Source organism: Geotrypetes seraphini, chromosome 8 (assembly GCF_902459505.1).
Source record: "Geotrypetes seraphini chromosome 8, aGeoSer1.1, whole genome shotgun sequence".
Classification (NCBI taxonomy): Eukaryota; Metazoa; Chordata; class Amphibia; order Gymnophiona; family Dermophiidae; genus Geotrypetes; species Geotrypetes seraphini.
In genome coordinates, this window is record NC_047091.1 from 167,797,998 (window position 1) to 167,818,852 (window position 20,855).

The window sequence follows — 20,855 nt, forward strand, 5'->3', positions numbered from 1 at the left end:
CTGGAAGGAAGAATATATTAAATACCTTGGAATTTTGATAACAAAAACAGTAGATGAAACAATGAAAATTAATGAAAAATGCTTATTACAAAAAGTAATAGAAATGTGTGAGCAATGGAATCCTTTGCACTTATCTTGGTGGGGAAGAGTACAAACTGTAAAAATGATGATTTTACCGGTAGTATGTTACCAAATGGGGATGATACCAGTTTTCTTTCAAGATTCGTTTTATACAAAAATAAATAGGACTTTGACAAAATTTATATGGCTTAATAAAAAACCAAGAATTGCTCTAGCGTCATTACAAAAACCAATTAAGGAGGGAGGGGTAAATTTTCCCAACTTTTATAGGTATCATCAAGCCTATATCTTACGTCATGGTATGTATTGGATCCTCCCAGAACCCACAGATAATATTCCAGACTGGTTTTGGCTAGAATGGAGGCTTATGTTTCCATTACGTCTTAATCATGTAATTAGTATCAAAATGCCAAGGTTATACAAAGATCATAAAATATTTATGGATACCTGGAAAACTCTAAAATACATAAGTAATCTTACTCAAATTCCAATTAGTAAATCAACCAACCAAACTATATGGCTAAACCCCAAGATCAAGGTTGGCGGTTTTAAAGTCATCTGGAAACATTGGATGATAGCAGGCATTCGCACTTTGGATGATGTAATTAAAAATGATAAATTGCTGGAGTTTTCACAATTGCAACAAAAATTTGGTCTCAATAAAACACAATATTTTAAATGGTTGCAATTGAAGCAATCTATTCAGAAAGGGTTCCCTGAATGGAAAGATCTCGCTAAATATCACAGTTTGGAATTCTTATGTTTCCAGATGGACTCAATAGGTCACAAAGCCGCACAGTGGTATAAATTAATATCCGGATATATAAATAAAAAACCAAAAAATGGTCTTAGAGACATTTGGAGCATTGAGATAAAACACCAAATTAGTGCATCTCAATGGCCACAACTTTGGTCTTGGAGGCTAAAATGTACGGTGTCAGCATCTATGAGACAAACTTGGTTTTTTCTTCTTCATAGAGCTTTTTGGACCCCTACTCGTTTACAAAAAATAGATAGTTCAAGATCTAATAGATGCTGGCACTGTCATATTGAAATTGGGACATTAGATCATCTTTTATTCTTTTGTCCATTTATCCTATCATTCTGGAAATCAATTTGGCCCCAAATTAACAGAATGTTAGAAAATCCAGTAGCCTTGACATATGATACTATATTATTTGGAACAACTATGAGAGCAAAAAGCCAAATTTCATCCAGTAATAACAAACTCTTATTTATTTTAACTGGAATTGCAATACAACAAATTACATTCAATTGGAAACAACATGATAGATTGAACTATATGTTCTGGTGGAATTCGGTATGCCACATATATAAAATGGAACTTGCTATTGCAACACACAAAGGATACATGAATAAATTTAAAAAAATATGGGGACCATTAACCGATTTTTGTAATGAAGGATAATTTTTCCCATAAATAACATTGGAAACATCTAAAGACCGTTAACATGATTTCTCTAATGAATTTTTCCCATGATAAGATAATTGTAAAGAGGGAAATGGGGTGGGTTTTTCAATTTTGATTATTATATACTAAATTAATATTTAAAGAATATACAATAAAATTGATTTATGTATTATTGGTTGGGAAGGAGGGTGGGACAGGGGATTATTATATTAATGTTAAACTTGATATTAATATATGAGCTAGTCAAGTGTGTATTTAAGTTTCTATTGAGTTTATTTGTAACACTTGTTGTAACACAAAAAAAATGAATAAAGATTTAAAAACAAACAGGATTTCCCCAATGACTATGCATTGAAAGCAGTGCATGCACATAGATCTCATGCATATTCATTGGGGAAATCCTGAAAACCTGACTGGATTTCGGCCCTCGAGGACTGGGAGTTGCCCATGTCTGGTCTAGAAGTTAGATGTCATTTATAGAATCGGGGCCTTAGTGCAAAGGGCATAAATATGGAGAATTAACAGTCACTTCGAAGCATAACATATACTGTAGTTCAGTGTGAATTTATTAAGAGGGGGACTTAGGCTAGTCATTTAGCCAGTGATATAGTAAGTGGGGGGGAACGGTCCACCCTGGGCACAGTACCCCTCTTCCTCTCTGCCCCCACTCCCCGCTCCTCTCCTTGCCTTCTCCTGTACCTTTCTGACTTCCCTGGCTTGAGGTTGATGCCCGAATCGGCGCTCTCTCTGACGTGACTTCTAGGACCCGTGCCTAGGAAGTGGCGTCAGAGGGTGATCCAACGCTGATGTGGGTATGCTGCTCATGCATGGAGAATTTTAAAAGGTACAGGAAAAGGGAAGGGGCACTACTCGCCCTTACTAAGCCCCTGCACATAGCAGCATCATTTTACCTACTGTATGGTGGGTAATGTCTTCTCCAAAACAATCTGACTCGCATTTTGCACAATAATCTCTGGAAGAAAGTGGTGTCTTTAGGTTGTGGTTTTTTTTTTTTAGTTTAGTTTTATTTTATTGATATGACTATTATTGATAGCTGTGAATTGAACTGTAAATTATTTCCGTTTGTTAGTTGCTTAGGGCAGTCTTTCTAACCAGAAAGATGGGATACACAACCAAATTGGAAATAGACCATTATTGATGCAGTGCAGTTCTTCCCTCTCCCAGCACCTGTCCTTCTCCTTCTTCTGCCCTCGGTTCAGCAACACCTCTCCCTCCCTAGTCAGAGGGAAGAGAAAGAGAAGAGAGAGATGCCATGCTATTCGGAGAGGAGGGGATAGGATAGGAGAGATGTCGCTGCTAGTCAGAGGGGAATGGAGTGGAGGAGAGGTGGGGAACTTGGGATTTGACAGGGAAAGGTGCTGCTGCTGGTTGATGGGGGGAAACAGAAGGAGAGGGGAGGGAGAGGTGCTTCTGCACCTGGGTGGTGGAGGGAGAGGAGCGGGAGAGGTGTTGCTGAACTGAGGAAGGAAAGGTGCTGGGAGAGAACATCAGTAATGTTCTATTTCTGATTTGGCTTTGTATCCCATCTTTCTGGTTAGAAAGACTGCCCTAAGCAACTAACAAACGGAAATAATTTACAGTTGCATCATGTGGTAAAGAGAGGTGACATTCCATTGGGAAAAGCTTGATTAAGACTGCTTCAGCACGGTTCATAGACAACGGCGCGAAAGACAAAAGCGCGCGCCAACAATTGAGCACAGCACGCGCCGCCGCACTGCTCTAAATTACAGTTTTTAGGTGCTCCGACGGGGTTTTTTGTTGGGGAACCCCCCCAGTTTACTTAATAGACATCGCGCCGGCGTTATGGGGGGTTTGGGGGGTTGTAACCCTCCACATTTTACTGTAAACTGAACTTTTTCCCTAAAAACAGGGAAAAAGTGAAGTTTTCAGTAAAATGTGGGGGGTTACAACCCCCCACACCCCCCACAATGCCCCCACAACGCGGCGCGATGTCTATTAAGTACCCACGCCCCCCCCGTCGGAGCAGTAAAAACAGTAATTTAGAGTGGCGCGGCGGTGCGCGCTGCGCTCAATTGTCTGGGCGCGCCTTTGTCCCGGCGCGCTTTTGACCGGACACACTTCAGCACTGTTCTGCTTCTACGTAGGAGATGGATATGAAGATCCTTTCGGCGCTGATTGAGAAGGAAGATGAAGACCAGCGGCAGCTGACAGCAAGGAAGGAGCAGGCCGCAGCTGATGCTGCATGGATGAAACGTGTTATAGAGGAGCAGCTCCACTTGGAGAAGGAACGAGAGGCAGAGGTGGACATGCTGTTTAGGTGAATGTAATAGGTCTCCATTTACATCACCAGCTGATTTCAGTTTAGGAACATGGTTCTCTTAATGTGCACTTATTTTTATTGCAGTTTTAATATAGATATTGCAAGAACGCAAAAAGGAAAATAACGAGCATCGTTTCAAACAAAACAATTCTTGTAAGTAAAAAAAAAAAAAAATCCAATCATTCATAACTCACATCACAGAGAAAAAAAATGTAACATCCTGCAGACCAGCAATTCTAAATCATATGTACTTTACTCCTCTACCCCAATTTAAATTTAAAAGCCTGAAATAAGAAAGCAAAAGCAGCAATTATTCAGTGTATCATGAAGTAAAGTTTCTCAACCCCTGATATACAACTAAAGGGCCCTTTAGTGATTCTCCTGCGGCTTCGGTGCATTTGCTGTGAGAAAATCTCTACTGCAGCTTTGTAAAAGGGACCCTAAATGTTTGCAAGGAAGCCTTAAAAAAAGGCGCTCTTGGATTCAATACTTAGGCCTTAAAATGGAGAAAATCTCCTTCTTTATCATCCCTCCAGACCAGCACAGAAACTGATGGGTAATAGCTCACCATGACCAGCAGGTGGAGACTGAGACACAAACTTTTGGCTGTAGTACAAGTGGGCTGTGCAGTCCAAGTACAATCAGTCTGCTCTCAGTCTCCAGCAGATGGAGGTAGTAAGACTGTGCAGTCTTCCCCTGGGTTTTAGTGTAGGGTTGTTGGATGTTGTTTAAATTGACCTTGTCCCTGTTTGTGGTGCCGGATTGAGCTTGGGGGACCCTTTCAGTGGTCCGTCCAACCTCAGGGATGCCACACTCAACGGATCCCTCCCTCCATTTCCCCCACCTCCCCCAAATTTTTCTATAGAGGTGCCTCAGCTGTAAGCCTTGCCACCGCTACCAGCAAGGCATATAGCTTAGAGAGCCAGTAGGGTCTGTTCTATTGTAAATTAAAGTTGTATTTATTAAAAAAAAGATTCCGAGGCAGTGCTGGTCTGAAGGGAAGCCTGTAGCCCTTTCAGGACCAAGGGACATATTTGTCCCATAACTTTAAAATCCTATAAATTTTGATTGGGATAGTCTACAGTTCTAAATTTGATATGTACGGATTCCATATGATACTGCCTTTATGTAAACAAACTGGTTCCGACATTCATTCATTAGCGTCGTTGCCAGATTGACGAGAAGATTCACTTGCCACACTGTCCATAAGCCAGAAGTGTGATTTAAAAAAAAAAAAAAAATGATATTTCACAAAAAAAATCAATTTTTTGGCATCTGCAAGCCCTTTTTACCATAAAAATGTCGTCAAAACCACAAAAATTGGCCTACGATCCTTATGGTCCTGAAAGGGTTAATTAAGGTCAATTGTTTTTTTATTGCTAACTGGCACTTGTATTGTAGATGTTTTCGCAGTGAACCCTTTTAAAGGAAAAAAGTGCTCATTGTGCTGCACGTGCGCAGTCGATGTGGCCAGCATGTGCACAAAGTGCACTGGCTGTCATGAAGGGGAATCCTCGCCAGCCTTGGGTGCGCAGCTCTTCAGCAGCAGGCAGTGGGAAAGTCCGGGCTTCCCCTACCACCCACCCAGGGATTTCCTCATCCGCCGACAGTCAGGGAAATAAGGTTTCCCTTACCACCAATAGTGCTGAGGACTCCCTTTTCACTGCTGCCAGCTTACCTGCTGTAGCGGCTCGGTCTGTTCAGGCCTCTTTGTTGCTGCAGGCCTCGGGGGAGTCTTTTTCAGCAGGTTTTTGGCCGGTTTTGGTGGGAAGCTCTGCCATCTTGTCTGAAGCCTCAGGTGACCTTCTCTCTGTCTTAGACAGGAACAGGTTTCAGCTGGGTCTTCTGCCATGGCAGTGAGTCCTGTTTTGCTGCCAGGGGGGTTTTCCCCAGATTTTGTTTTAGCCTTATAGGGTCCATGCGGTGATGTGTGGTGGTTTAGTGGCCCAGGCTTGTTTTCGGTGGTCCGATCATTTCCTTGAAATCTTCACCAGTGCTAACCTGCTGTTTACGCTGGCCTGGCTCCCTCTGAAATCATGTCCGGGTCGCAGGGCCAGGAGGTGACGTTGGAGGGAAGGCCGGCGCGAGCAGCAGGCTGAAGGGGCTGCTCGCGCTGGCGGAGATTTTAAGAGGTCCCGAGGGTGGGAAGGGAGAGCGCAAGTGTGGTGGGGAGAGGAGGGAGCCACTGCCCCTTGCTATGCCACTGGGTAGAACACACAGATTAGTGTTCTTATCGGAAAGATTATTGTAATATCATTTATTTGGGTTTCTATAAAAAAACAGTCGATTGAGAATAATACAAAACACAGCAGTCCACCTGATTTTTAATTTTAAAAACATGATCCTATTAGCTTATATTATCAAAAGCTTCATTGGTTGCTATTTGAATCCGGAGTGTTATTTAAATTTGGTTGTATCTGTTTTAAGATTTTATTTGGTCTAGCACATGAAGGCTGCCAATCAAGTGGAGCAAGCTTCCTCCAAAGCAAGGCAAATCATAGGTTGCATACGCAGGAGTTTCGTCAGCCGTAAGCCTGAAGTCATTATGCCATTGTATAGATCCATGGTGAGACCACACCTGGAGTACTGTGTGCAATTTTGGAGGCCGCATTACCGAAAAGATGTGCTGAGACTAGAGTCGGTGCAGAGAATGGCCACCCGGATGATCACGGGTCTCAAGGATCTCCCTTACGAGGAAAGGCTGGATAAGTTACAGCTCTACTCACTCGAGGAACGCAGAGAGAGGGGAGACATGATCGAGACGTTCAAGTATCTCACGGGTCGCATCGAAGCGGAAGAAGATATCTTCCTTCTCATGGGTCCCACGGCAACCAGGGGGCACCCGTGGAAAATCAGGGGAGGGAAACTGCACAGTGACACCAGGAAATTCTTTTTCACTGAGAGAGTGGTTGACCGCTGGAATAACCTTCCACTTCAGGTCACTGAGGCCAGCAGCGTGCCTGATTTTAAGGCCAAATGGGATAGACACGTGGGATCTATTCTCTGAGTTAGGTGGGGAAGGGTCATTGCGGTGGGCAGACTGGATGGGCCGTGGCCCTTATCTGCCGTCTATTTCTATGTTTCTATGTGTTTCTCCCTTCCCATTTTAGATTTTATAATATTAAAAAAAACCATTTGAAGGCCAGGTTGGTTCTCTTTTCCATCAGTACAAGCATGCCATTATAAAAAAATTTTAGATAGGACCTTGGCATTCCAGGCTGGAGTCATGAATTCATGCTTGAACGTTCTTATTTCCCCATCCCTTTCCTATTATCATTTTCGGAAAGATCTTAAAAACTTATCTGTTTAAAAAACATGGAATATAGAATTGATTTTCATTTATAACCTTTAGTAACCTTTAGTTTCTTTTTTTTTTTATAATTCTTTATTCATTTTTAAACTTTCAACAAGTGCACAATATAAGTAATACATAGATTTACTAACATCACTTGATAAATCTATCAAGATCATAGCAAAGATATATATCTAAACCCTTCTTCCCCCCTCCCTTTCCATACAATTATTTAATTGAATCAATCTTTGTCATATTTCTTTTTTTACATTTTTATTTTTTTTTTTCATTTATATAAACCCTCCCCTTTCCCTTCCAATCATAAATAATGTTAAGAAAATGGTGTTTATTCATTACAAAACAATGTCAATGGCCCCCATATTTCATTAAACCTTTTATAATTTCCATTTTGTATTGCTATTGAACGTTCCATTCTATATATGTGACATAGTGAATTCCACCAGAAATTAAAATTAAGATCTTTCCAATTTGTAGTAATATGTTGCATGTTCAATGTCTAATAGATGCTGGCATTGTAAGCTTGAAGTAGGGACTTTGGATCATCTTTTATTTTTCTGTCCCTATATATTAGCCTTTTGGAATTTGATCTGGGATCAAATAAATTCTTTATTAGATAATCCTGTAGCATTAACTTATGATACTGTGATATTTGGCATGTCTATGAGGAAAAAGAGTCAGATATCGGCAAGCAATAACAAACTTTTATCCATTTAAGTTTCTAATTGATTATTTGATGAATTTGAATTTGTATTATCAGCCAAATTCCATTTCTTAATAAGTTTTAGGATGCTGCTATTTCTTTGCTTAGTGTTGTATTACTTAGATTTGTCTCATTTCCATTTTTAACATTGCTGTATGACCTTGTACTTTTAATGCCCGGTGCATTATTATTGTGAACCACCATGAACTGATGGTTTGGTGGTATATAAAAATAAATTATTATTATTATTAATAGCTCAGTATCTATTGCGCAGGGGTTGAATTCCCTGGACCATTTTATTGTGAGCATTTTCCAGAATTGAGGAATGCCTTGTGCTTTTCAAATATTTGTATGTTCAGTGCCCAGATGGGCAGACTTGGATAGACCACTTGGTTATTATTTGCTATTCTTGTCTCTGTTTCCGTATTGAGCATTTATAGTCGATGGATCTGATTCTGTATGTACTAGCCTCCAAAAAACCAGCACTGACTAGAACAGCACGTAGCGTGATTCTATAAGGTGTATACTTTTTATAGAATCATGCTAAGCGCCAATACGTTGCATAACCTTTTATGCACACCCATTTAGGCTTGCTATAATCGGGCCTAAATGCCTGCGCCAAATGGTATGCGGATCAGGCATATTACTACTACTATTACTACTACAGGGGAGAGTGTGGCGCAGTGGTTAAAGCTACAGCCTCGGCACCCTGAGGTTGTGGGTTCAAATCCACACTGCTCCTTGTGACCCTGGGCAAGTCACTTAATCCCCCCATTGCCCCAGGTACATTAGATAGATTGTGAGCCCACCAGGACAGACAGGGAAAAATGCTCGAGTACCTGAATAAACTCATTTAAACCATTCTGAGCTCTCCTGGGAGAACGGTATAGAAAATTGAATAAATAAATAAAATATTATTTCTGTAGTGTTTCTAGACACTTGCAGTGCTCTACGTTAAACATGCAAGTGTCTAGTAGCGCTTTGGAAGAAGTGGGCTTTTCGTCAAAAGCTGCAAAGGTTGCTCAACCTCAAAGTGGTGGTCCCAGTGCCCCCTTAGGAGGTTTGCATCAGCAGGTATTCCATTTGCTTCATGGTGTCCAAGAAAGAGGGGTCTTTTTGGCCCATTTTGGATCTGAAAGGTGTCAACAGGGCGATCTGGGTTCCGTCTTTTTGCATGGAGACCCTGAGATCTGTTATTCTGGCGTCCCAGCCTGGGAAATTTCTAACTTCTCTCAATCTGACAGAGGCCTACCTGCATGTTCCGATTCGGGCCTCACATCAGCATTTCCTTCGCTTTGCAATTTTGGGAAAGCTCTATCAGTTTTGTGCCCTTCCTTATGGTCTGACCACGGCTCCACGGACTTCCACCAAGATTATGGTAATGGTGGTGGCGGCCTTATGCAAGGAAGATATTCTGGTTCATCCCTATCTAGATGACTGGTTGATTCAAGGAAAGTCTTGTTAGGAGAGCTCCCGGGTTATGGCTCGGGTTGTGAAGTTCCTGCAATCGTTGGAATGGCTGGTCAACTTGTCCAAAAGCCGGTTGACTCCGTCTCAGTGCCTGGAGTACCTTGGGGGTTCTCTTCGACACCAGATTGGGAAGAGTATTCCTCCCAGAGGCCTGAGTGTGCAAGTTGCAGTCACAGATTTGTTTTTGATGGATTGTTGGTGTCTTCAGGCGCAGGATTTTCTACAGGTCTTGGGGTCGATGGCAGCCTCCCTGGATATGGTCATGGGCTTGGGCTCACATGCGTCCACTTCAGTATGCTCTTCTCTGGTGGTGGTCACCTCGGATGCATGATCTGGACCAGGGGTGCCCACACTTTTTGGGCTTGCGAGCTACTTTTTAAATGACCAAGTCAAAATGATCTACCAACAATAAAATTAAAAAAAAACCACAAAGCACACTGTATGCATAGAAAATGTTAATCATCATTCCTATTCCAGGGTTTTTCAAAGAGGTCAAAGCAGATGACTCTAAGCACTATCACCTCAGTAACAACCATACAAAAATAGACAAATATACCCCCTCCCTTTTTACTAAACCACGATAGCAGTTTTTAGCGCAGGGAGCTGCGCTGAATGCCCAGCGCTGCTCTCGACACTCATAGGCTCCCTGCGCTAAAAACCTCTATTGCGGTTTAGTAAAAGGGGACCTTAGTGTAAAATATAGACAGCAGATATAAATTCAGACACATTTTGATCACTAAATTTAAAATAAAATCATTTTCCCTACCTTGTCTGGTGATTTCATGAGTCTCTGGTTGCACTTTCTTCTTCTGACTGTGCATACAATCTTTCTTCCCTTCTTTTAGCCTGTATGCTTCTTCTCCTCCAGACCTCATTCCTTCCCCCCAACTTTTCCTTCCTCTTCCCTGCCCTTTCTTTCTCTCTGCCTCCTTTTCATTTTTTTCTGTTTATCTTCTTTCCTTCTGTCTCCCTGCCTGCCCTTTTTCTTTCTTTCTCCCTGCCCTCCTCCAAGCCACTGCCACTGCCATTACTATCGGGGACCAGGACCCAAACGCCACCAATAACAGGCCCCAAGCTCTCCCTGCTTCGGCCAACCAGCATTCCTCTCCCCGACGTCAATTCTGCCGTCGGGAAGAGGAAGGCTGATCAGCCCAAGATCGTGATCAACCTATTGGGGGAAATGCTGCCGGGTCCTGCCTTCGCGGAAACAGAAAGTAGGCAGGACCCGGCAGGAAGAAGAACAAATGCTTCACTAACCTGTCTCCCGTATTAGCCCGTAGCAAACGCTTGCTTCAGGGCTCTCAACATGTGCGTGCAGGCTTCCCTTCTCCCCCCCCCCCCCTCCCCGGACATAACTTCCGGTTTCGGAGGGAAGAGAAGAGAAGCCTGTACGCACACGTTAGAGCCCGGAGCATAAGTTCGCTAGGGGCTGAAATCTCCAAGCCGGTTTTTTTTTGGGGGGGGGTTTAATGTTCAGCAGCGGCAGATGACAGCTGGGCGGACCGCCCAGCTAAAAGGCCCTAGGGAGAACACTGGAGAGGAAGGCTGATCGGCCCGTAGATCAGGACGGCAACACGAGTGCGATCGACTCGAGTTGCCTTCCTGAGCTACTGGTCGATCGCGATCGACGCGTTGGGCACCCCTGATCTGGACTCTCCCGTTCTTCTTCGGGGGTTAGTTCCTCGCAGCCTCTGGTGGTGGCTATAGTCTTCCAATCTGGTGCAGGTAGTGAGTCTGGAACAACCTCAGTGGACAGTGCTTCTCATGGACTCCAGTCTCCTCGGTTGGGGAGCTTAGTGTCTAAGTCACTTGGCTCAGGGCAGCTGGTCTCCAGAGGAGGTGTCATGGTCGATCAATGTTCTGGAGACCAGAGCCATTTGGTTGGCGTTCCTAGCATTCAAGATGTTGCTGACAGGCAAGTTGGTTTGGGTTCTCTCGGACAATGTTACGGCGGTGGCTTATATCAGTCGTCAGGGGGGAACCAAGGGCCATCTGGTGGCGCAAGGGGCTTTCCTGCTCATGGCTTGGGCAGAGGCTCATTTTCTGGAGCTCTTGGCTTCCCACATTGCGGGAGTGGAGAATGTCCAAGCGGACTTCCTCAGTCATCAACATGCTGGATCCCGGAGAGTGCTGTCTCAGTCCCGTAGCCTTCGAGTTGATTGTGCAGACTTGGTGCCAGCTGGTCATGGACCTGATGGCCACAAGAGTCGCCAAAACGCCAAGGTTCTTCAGTCGGTGCTGAGATTTTCAGGCCGAAGGGCTGGATACTCTTGTACAGCCTTGGCTGGCAGACAGCCTCCTTTACGTTTTTCCCCCGTGGCCAATGGTGGGCAGAGTCCTTCTTCGCATTGCTCGGTACCTCGACCGTGTGATCCTGGTGACTCCAGACTGACCTAGGTGCCTGTGGTATGCAGATCTGGTTCATCTTCTCGTGGCAGATTCTCTTCCACTAGCCCTCTCTCCCAACCTTCTGATGCAGGGTCCCATTCCAATGTTAGATCCGGGTCCCTTATGTCCTACGGCTTGGCTCTTGAAAGGCAAATGATGGGTTGTATCCGTAGAGGTTTTGTCAGCAGGAGACCTGAAGTCATGATGCCGCTGTACAGATCCATGGTGAGGCCTCATTTGGAGTATTGTATTCAATTCTGGAGACCACACTACTGGAAGGATGTGCTGAGAATCGAGTCGGTTCAGCGAATGGCCACTAGGATGGTCTTGGGGCTCAAGGATCTCGCGTATGAAGAAAGACTGAATAAACTGCGACTGTACTCACTTGAGGAACGAAGAGAGAGGGGAGACATGATTGAAACATTTAAGTACATCACAGGCCGTATCGAGTCGGAAGAAGATATCTTCTACCTCATGGGACCCTCGACCACCAGAGGGCATCCGCTGAAAATCAGGGGAGGGAAGTTTCATAGCGACTCCAGAAAATACTTCTTCACCGAAAGAGTGGTGGATCATTGGAACAAACTCCCACTGCAGGTGATTGAGGCCAGCAGCGTGTCAGATTTTAAGAGAAAATGGGATATTCACATGGGATCTCTAAGGGAGTGAAATCAGGGGGCGGGTATTTGGAATGGGCAGACTTGGTGGGCTATAGCCCTTTTCTGCCGTCATTTTCTATGTTTCTACGTTTCTAAGTAAGAAGGGTTATTCAGATAAGGTGATCTCCACTCTCTTGGGTTCCCGGACACTTTCCACCTCTCAGGTTTATGTGCGAGTTTGGCATCTCTGAGGAGTGGTGTACCGCGTGGGCCATGGTTTCCCTTTGCACTTCTTTGCCTCACATCTTGAAGTTCTTGCAGGATGGCCAGGACAGGAGTCTTGCCTGGTCCTCCATCTGGGTTCAGCTTGCAGCTTTGTCTACATTTCATGGTTGGTGTTTGGCCTCTTCTCAGGATGTGATTCATTTTTTGAGGGCGGCTAAATTGCTCCGTCTTCCAGTGCGGCCTTCAGTTCCAGCCTGGGAGCTCAATCTGGTTCTTTCCGTGCTCATTCATCAGCCTTTTGAGCCTCTCGGTTTCTACACATTGAAGGACCTTTCTGTTAAGGCAGTCTTCCTGGTGGCCATTACTTCTGCGAGACGCATTTCCAAGTTGCAGGCTTTCTCTTGTAGGCCTCTCTTCCTGGAGTTCTCTAGGGAGCAGGTCATGCTACGGCTGGTCCCTTCTTTTCTACTGAAAGTGGTCTCACATTTTCATGTCAACCAGTCCATGGTCCTCCCGGTCTTGGGTAGTCGGGAGGGTTCTTTGGAGCAGAAGCAATTACTTAAGTTGGATGTCTGTCGGGTTCTTTGCTCTTATTATGTTCAGCGGATCAAGGAGTTTCGGAAATCAGATCGTCTTTTTTGTCCTCTTAGCGGGTCCTCGTAAAGGGGATGATGCTTCTAAGGCTACCATTGCTCGATGGATTAAGGAGGCTATCGCTTCTGCGTAGCTTCTTCAGAAGAAGCCTGTTCTGGAATTTCTCAAAGCTCATTCCACTCGGAGTCAGTGGCTTCTTGGGCGGAGTCTTCTTATACCTCCGGTGAATATCTGTAAAGCTGCAGTTTGATCTTCTCTCCAACACTACCATGTGAACATTTAGGTGCATTGCGACACGGTGTTCGGTGAGCATGTTCTTGTGGTGGCTGTTCGGGGGGCCCACCCATAATGGGTACTGCTTTGGTATGTCTATTCAGTTTCGTTGCCGGTCTGGAGGGACGATAAAGAAGAAGAAATTAGGTTCTTACCTGCTAATTTTCTCTTTTAGTCTCTCCAGACCAGCATAGACCCTGCCCTGTCATGTTTTTTTTTTTTTAGTTTTACGCGTAAAGTTTTTTCTGCGGTGTCGTTTTTTTGGTGTGTTGGGGGAGATTAAAAGAACAGTGGCATTTGGTTTAGCTGGCATAGCTGGCAAACTGTGGGGATGTTTTTGAAGGTTCTTATTCTATTCAATATCCAACAGTATTTATCTAGGTTACTATTCTCCTTCTGGAAGTATTGTTGCTTTTGTAGTTCACAGTTCTTAGTTTCTTAGTTCTGCTTGGCTAATGTCACATTGATTGTACTTAGGACTGCACAGCCCACTTGTACTACAGCCAAAAGTTTGTGTCTCAGTCTCCACCTGCTGGTCGTGGTGAGCTATACCCATCAGTTTCTGTGCCGGTCTGAAGGAACTAAAAGAAAGAAAATTAGCAGGTAAGAACCTAATTTCTCCTTCATATCTGAATAACACTGTACACATTAGGGAAAAATATAAGCATATTTGCAAAATAAGCCTTAACAACTTGTATTCAGAGACAAAAAATAACTAGTAGTATTAATAACATTAGAGGAAGACTCCCAAAATTCCTGTTAGTTTGAACTGATGTATAATGTTTATAAAGAAGAAACAATGCAATTTAGAAATACTGTACCTGGAACCTGAGCTGAAGGCAAATATAGGGCTCCTTTTACAAAGCTGCGGGCCTTGTTGCAAGGAGTTGAACAGAATCACAGGCTTTATCCTGACTATTTCAAGAAGACATTGGATGCTTGAGTGTTTGAAATGTCATTAGTAGATGACTATTTCAAAGTGTACATATTTCGCTATTAGCGAAATATGTTAAATTTCTGTTTTTTATTCCCCCTCCAGACCTTCACAGATGGATGGGTTTACGCTCCTCTGTCAGCAGGTGGAGATCGAGAACAAACTGAATTCTTACAGTACAAGTGGGCTGCATAGTCCCTCATAGAACCAGACTGTTCTCAATCTCCAGCAGGTGGCGTCATAAGCCTGTGCAGTCTTCTAAATTTAGGCCTTAGCAGGGTCTGTTGGAAAGGTTAGGCAGTGGCCTTTTTGTCTGCCTCTATTTCTGATCGGACAGAGCTGGGGTTCTGCGGGACCATTACCACCTTGGGGTGTCGCATTTGGTTGATCGAGTCCCTCCTCCCCATTTCCCCTACCTCCCCATTTTTTCTTTGGAGGAGCCTCGACTGTTCGCCTTGCCACGGTCAGGCAAAAACTACAGTTCTGAGTGCCTGTGGGGTCTGCTCCTTTGTACTTTTAAAACAAACAAAAAGACCCAGTCCCAAGGCAGTGCTTTTCTCTCTGGGCCAGTTCCATTCAGCTGATGGTTTCATTTTGCCTGCCTTGCGATTAATATGTGCACGTCTCACAAGCCGAAGAAGTGCGTAGTGTGTTCGCACCGAGGCATTAATGCAGCCGACCTTTGTTGTTTTTAGTGAAATATGTTAAACTTCTGTCATTTTCCACAATAAAATGCAGATATTTGAAGGTTAATTTAATAAAATACTGATAGACATTTTGCATAAAATGTGGTTTTAATCAATGTATCATTGCTGAGTGTGAAAACATAAAAGTTATAGCTATAATACCAATAAATTTGTTCCTTTGAGCAAAAATAGAAAATTCTAAAGAAAAACTGAGCTTTATATAATCAGTGGCTTTGAAGGACTCCAGGATGGGCTTTAAAAAATTAATAAAAAAATATTTTCTGATCAAGTACAATCAAAGTCAGGGGAAAAACTTCAGTTCGCACGGTTTTTCCAACTTTAGGTTTTTCTGGACAACCCTACTTGCTCTGTGCCTGTTACTTGAATGAGAATCTTTAATCTGATGCAGTATGGGAAAGGGTGATCATTCTATGATGCATCTTTGGGCCTGAGAAAGCTGCTGTAGTAGAGTAGCTGGCTAGTGGCCAGAGCAGCAGACTCTGGACCAGAGAGACCAGGGATCAAATCCCACTGACACTACTTTTGGCTTTGGACAAGTCACTTAAACCTTCTGTTGACTCAAATGCATCCTCCAGGGACAGAAACGTATCCAATACAATTTACCTTGAACTACTACTGTGTTTCCCCGAAAATAAGCCCTACCCCGAAAATAAGCTCTTCTGTGTGCTGCGTTACTGATGACATCATCAGTGATGCAGCAGAGGGAATTCCTTGACGAGAGAAAGCTGCAAAGCGGCCTGTTTACAGTGCTGCCGGCCGCCGCTTCTCTGGAGGGAGGTATGTAGGGCTCACGGTCAGCGGGGTTCAGATGGGAGGAAAGGATGGAGGGTCAGCGGGGGTTTGGCTTCGCGGTGGGGGGTGCTCAAGGCTTCTGCTGCACAGGGGATGGGAGGGAGGGTTGGAAGGATGGAAACTGGGCAAGGGTTCTGCTGCACAGGAGGATGGGAGAGATGGAGGGATAGAAAGATGCTGCAGAGGGAAAGCATAAGGGGATGGGTGAGAGGGGAGGAAAGATGCTGCACATGTGGGGGAGAGAAAGAGAGGAAGAATTGAGGTGCAGGAGAGGAAGGGAGAGATGATCATGTACATGAAAAAAATAAGCTCTACCCCGAAAATAAGACCTGGTGCGTTTTTTGGACCCAAAATTAACATGATACTGTCTCTTTTTCGGGGAAACGCGGTACTGGAAAGGAATGAGCTTTAAATATTAAACATCCCCCAGCTCTTTAGTGACCTATAAAAGACTGTGGAGGAGTACCTAATGCTTAGTGCAGTGTACACAGAACCAGAAAAACTGGGTTCAATTTCCACTGTAGCTCCTTGTCGCTTTATCCTCCATTTCCTCAAATACAAAATAAGTACCTGCATATAATATGCAACACAGAAAGGCAGTATATCAAATCCCATCCACTTTCCTTTGGTGCCTGGGGGCTTGGAATTGGGGCAAGAGATGTTGAGAAAAAAAAGAGGAGGAGATTTATGGTAGTCAGGAAATCCTAAAAGGCTACTGGAGACTTATTAAAATTGAACTTGAGTATTTGCATTGGAATCACACTAGATTTTCTGATCCTTGTGCACTCAAAGGGAAGAAGCGAAACACGTGTGGGCCAAAAGAGAAGAAGAATGGGAGAGAGAGAAAAGGGCTCGAGACAGACTGATGAAAGAGGTAACCTCTCTCTCTTTGATCTCGTACAAGTATTGCAGTATTGGTGAAATACAAGAGCGATCGATCAGTTTGGAATTAGGTGAAACCGGTGGAATAAAGTCTTACATGGCAAAGGATGGAGGTGCTGTTTTACTACGAGGGGCCACTGAAAAGGTTCTCACTTAGTCCAGCGATTTTCTACGCTTTTTTGTTCCGTCAGAAAAATATGGAATGAAAAAAGCGTTAAGCCCTAACTTATGCTTAGCTCACATTTAAATACTAAAACCATCAAACCCAGACACCCAATATTGTGCAAGAAATATTTTTTTTCATCCTCTGTAGGCTCGATTTTCTCCTTATGCTTTCTTTTTTTTTTTTTTTTTTTTTAATTTATTCATTTTTGAATTCTTACAAGTGAATTAAACATATTATAACCAATTTTCGTATATCACTTGTATTTACAAACAAATCATCTTGTAATATAGAATAAATATCCCCCTTTTTATCAATATTCCTAATTCCATATGATATACATTTCCCACCCCTCGCCCACATATCTACTACCCATGTGCTAAGAAGTCTGATCATTAGAATAATTAGTCAATGGTTCCCAAATTTTTTTAAAATTATGAAGATTCCCTTGTTGTAAAGCTAACACCTTTTCCATCTTATATATGTGACAAACTGAATTCCACCAAAATGTATAATTTAATTTAGTATAATCTTTCCAATTTTGAGTAATTTGTTGCATGGCGACCCCTGTTAATATTAATAATAACTTGTTATTGTTTGCAGAAATCGGACTCTGAGTTCTCATTGCTGTACCAAATAATATAGTGTCATATGAGAGTCCTACATGGTTTTCTAATAATTTATTAATTTGGGGCCAAATTAGTTTCCAAAAAGCATTTACACAGGGACAAAAAAAAATTATGCTTTCATTGAGAAGTCGCGTAAGCCATTTTCTTCATTGGATCTCTTTTGTTTTTATATGTGATATGATTATCAATACTATGATATTTTTGGACCCCAGTTCGTTTGCAGAAGTTAGATCTAAATCTAATAGATGCTGGCACTGTCATCTTGAAATAGGGACACTGGATCATTTGTTGTTCTATTGTCCTTTGATACTCAATTTTTGGAAGTCGATATGGGAACATATTAATAACATACTGGAATCATAGATTCCATTAACCTATGATGTAGTCATCTGTGGGACACTATTGCATATTAAACCCTCATTGGACCGGTATAAATGCCGGCTTTTCATTATCATGACCGGGATTGCCATGCAAATGGTTACCCACAATTGGAAAAATTGGGATCGGCTTAGTTTTACCTTTTGGTGGGCGAATTTATGTTTGTGTTATAAGTATGAGAAAATGAACGCTGACATGTTGGGGCATAATTTATTCAGATTAGTTTGGGGTCCATTAACGACTTTTGTTACTTCGGAATAGTTGCCTTTTATCTTTAATTTCCTTTAGATTTATACACACATCCAGGAAGGGGGGTTTATCTTCTTTGTTTTATTCCTTGATTGAATGTACTGGAAAGGAGGGGGGTAATTCATTTTGTATTATTACTGATGGATTATAAGTGCTGATTCTGATTATTAATGTATGCATAATTTTATGCACTTTGTATTAACCTTGAAAATTTAATAAAGATTTAAAAAAAATAAAAAATACTGATATTTAAATAATAACTTATAAGAACATAAGAATTGCCGCTGCTGGGTCAGACCAGTGGTCCATCATGCCCAGCAGTCCGCTCCCGTGGTGGCCCTTTGGTCAAAGACCAGTGCCCTGAGTCTATCCTTACCTGCGTACGTTCTGGTTCAGCAGGAATTTGTCTAAGTCTTGACTCCCTGGAGGGTGTTTTCCCCTATAACAGCCTCCAGAAGAGAATTCCAGTTTTCTACCACTCTCTGGGTGAAGAAGAACTTCCTTACGTTTGTACGAAATCTATCCCCCTTTTAACTTTAGAGAGTGTCCTCTCATTCTCTCTACCTTGAAGAGGGTGAACAACCTGTTTTTATCTACTAAATCTATTCCGTTCATTATCTTGAATGTTTCGATCATGTCCCCTCTCAGTCTCCTCTTTTCAAGGGAGAAGAGGCCCTGAAGAAATAAATAATGAAACATGGTCATGTCGGTGGAGGTGCTCCCTAATTAGAACTCTCTACACTAAATAATTTTCTACAAAAAAAGATAACTTATTATTTTAAATATCACAGTATTGATAATCATATCACATATAAAAACAAAAAGAGATCCAATGAAGAAAATGGCTTATGCGACTTCTCAATGAAAGCATAAGGAGAAAATCGAGCCTAAAGAGGATGAAAAGAAATATTTCTTGCACAATATTGGGTGTCTGGGTTTGATGGTTTTAGTATTCTAATATTAAAAGCCCAGAAATGAATAGCCTGTCACTTTAGATAACTCACATTGAAAGCATTTTGTAGTAATTTTATATTTGACATGTGCTAAGTGCATGCTAATGAATTTTTAAAAATTAGTTTTGTAAAGGGGTGTGTATGCCATGGGTGGGGAGTGGGCATTGCTTACATTACAAAGCTAGTGCATTCTGATTATTATGCACTAACCAGCTAAAGCAGAGTTAACACAGAAGCACTTAATGCCTTAGGAGGTGCAACATGCCCCTGTGTTAATTTCATTTTATTAGTTCTCACACGCTAATGGAAAAATTAGTGTAGGACTTGCAACACCCCCCCCCCCATCCCCGTAAAAAGCCCCCCAGGAAAAAGCCCTATTTAACAACAGCCTTAAAAATGGGCTTAGTGCACAGGAAAGTCCAGCACTAAATGTGCTAAGCCCATTTTTTAGTAAAAGGTCCTCCTACCCCCCCCTCTCTTTTATCAGGCAGTGCGAGTTAAATGTCTGGCCGCCCATAGGATTAGAATGGTTGGCTCAGCGTTTAGCCGTGCAGCTTGATAAAAGGCAGGGATAGTTTGTTAACCATTTGGACAAGCCCCGTCACCTTCGTACTGCACTGAACTTTGTAGAGGTTCCACTTTGATTTGGGTGTTAATCACCTTTTGCAATGTAGTTGGCCTAACCATGATGATCTTGGAAGAAATGGGATAGCGCTATGTTCTGAAGGACAGCGAAACGATGTACTGCATGAGGTTTTGAAAATGCAGATGTCCCATTTGTTAGGTTCCAATCATATACACAGTCAAGTGTTGAAAATATCTCTAATCATTTCTCCAGTATTGTATTTACTTATATGGAATCCAGTATTGTGTTTACTTATATAGGATCTTCAGACTGCCGCTAGAGTAGCATAACTCCATGGGGCTGGAATCCTCATTGATCCTGCGAGGGGGGAAGTGCCAGCAATGAAATTTGCAATGCAAGCTAAGTTTGATTTATAAAATCAAGTCTATAAGAATGCATGAAGTAGAAAAGTAGTGTAAAAACTATTATCTAGGTTCAAACAATTTTTATTGATGCAAACAACAAGAACACAGTAGCAAGGCACCCCGAAGGCGCACAATACCAAACAAATATGCATCATATAAATAGTATAACATACAAGGACAAAACAAGAGGAATATCAACAAACTCCTCCCCCCCCCGCATACACCACTGAGAGCGTGCAGTGGAAGGAGAGCGGAAAGGCACCCCGAGGCCCTGGACTCTGATGAGCCCCGAGGAAGCCACACCACTCCCCCCCCCCCACTGAATCCCCTGTACCCTGTCCATAGCAAAAGCCCAGAACCTACCCATACCCCTCAATCCCACCCCAACCCCCCCAAACAACATGTTATCTAAAGTATAGACAGTATAAAATTATTGTTAAAAATAAAACTTCAGTTCAGAAATGAATTTATCAAATAGTACAGTCTTAATCCCTTTTCGAAATGCGCTGTAAGATTGCATGGTTCCGCTAATATAATTGCCCAACCAGGACTGTTGTTTTCTTGCTTGGAAAAAAGATCTATATCTACAGCCAATGATCCTAGGATAGGTGAATAAATTGCAATTCCTGCTTTTCCTGTTAGGGTTGAATAGCACGAAATGAGATAAAAGGTAGGTAGGGGCCAGTCCCCAAACAAATACAAGAAAACTTAAATATTACTTGTGCTTCTACTGGCAACCAGTGCAGCATTCGATAAGGACTGACGTGATCGTTTTTCCTCAGCCCAAATATCAGACGGACA

The 20,855-nt window shown here is 42.7% G+C and overlaps 1 protein-coding gene across 3 annotated transcripts in view; it reads left to right on the top strand.

The window, feature by feature from the left end:
- Window positions 1–20,855, top strand: part of TCHP (trichoplein keratin filament binding) — a 93,671-nt gene that overhangs the window by 46,043 nt on the left and 26,773 nt on the right. For all 3 annotated transcript variants that reach the window (XM_033955887.1, XM_033955888.1, XM_033955886.1), the window contains exons 9-10: window positions 3,640–3,812; window positions 16,603–16,684. In XM_033955887.1, coding sequence (XP_033811778.1) covers window positions 3,640–3,812; window positions 16,603–16,684 — 255 coding nt within the window. The remainder of the gene's footprint in view (window positions 1–3,639; window positions 3,813–16,602; window positions 16,685–20,855) is intronic.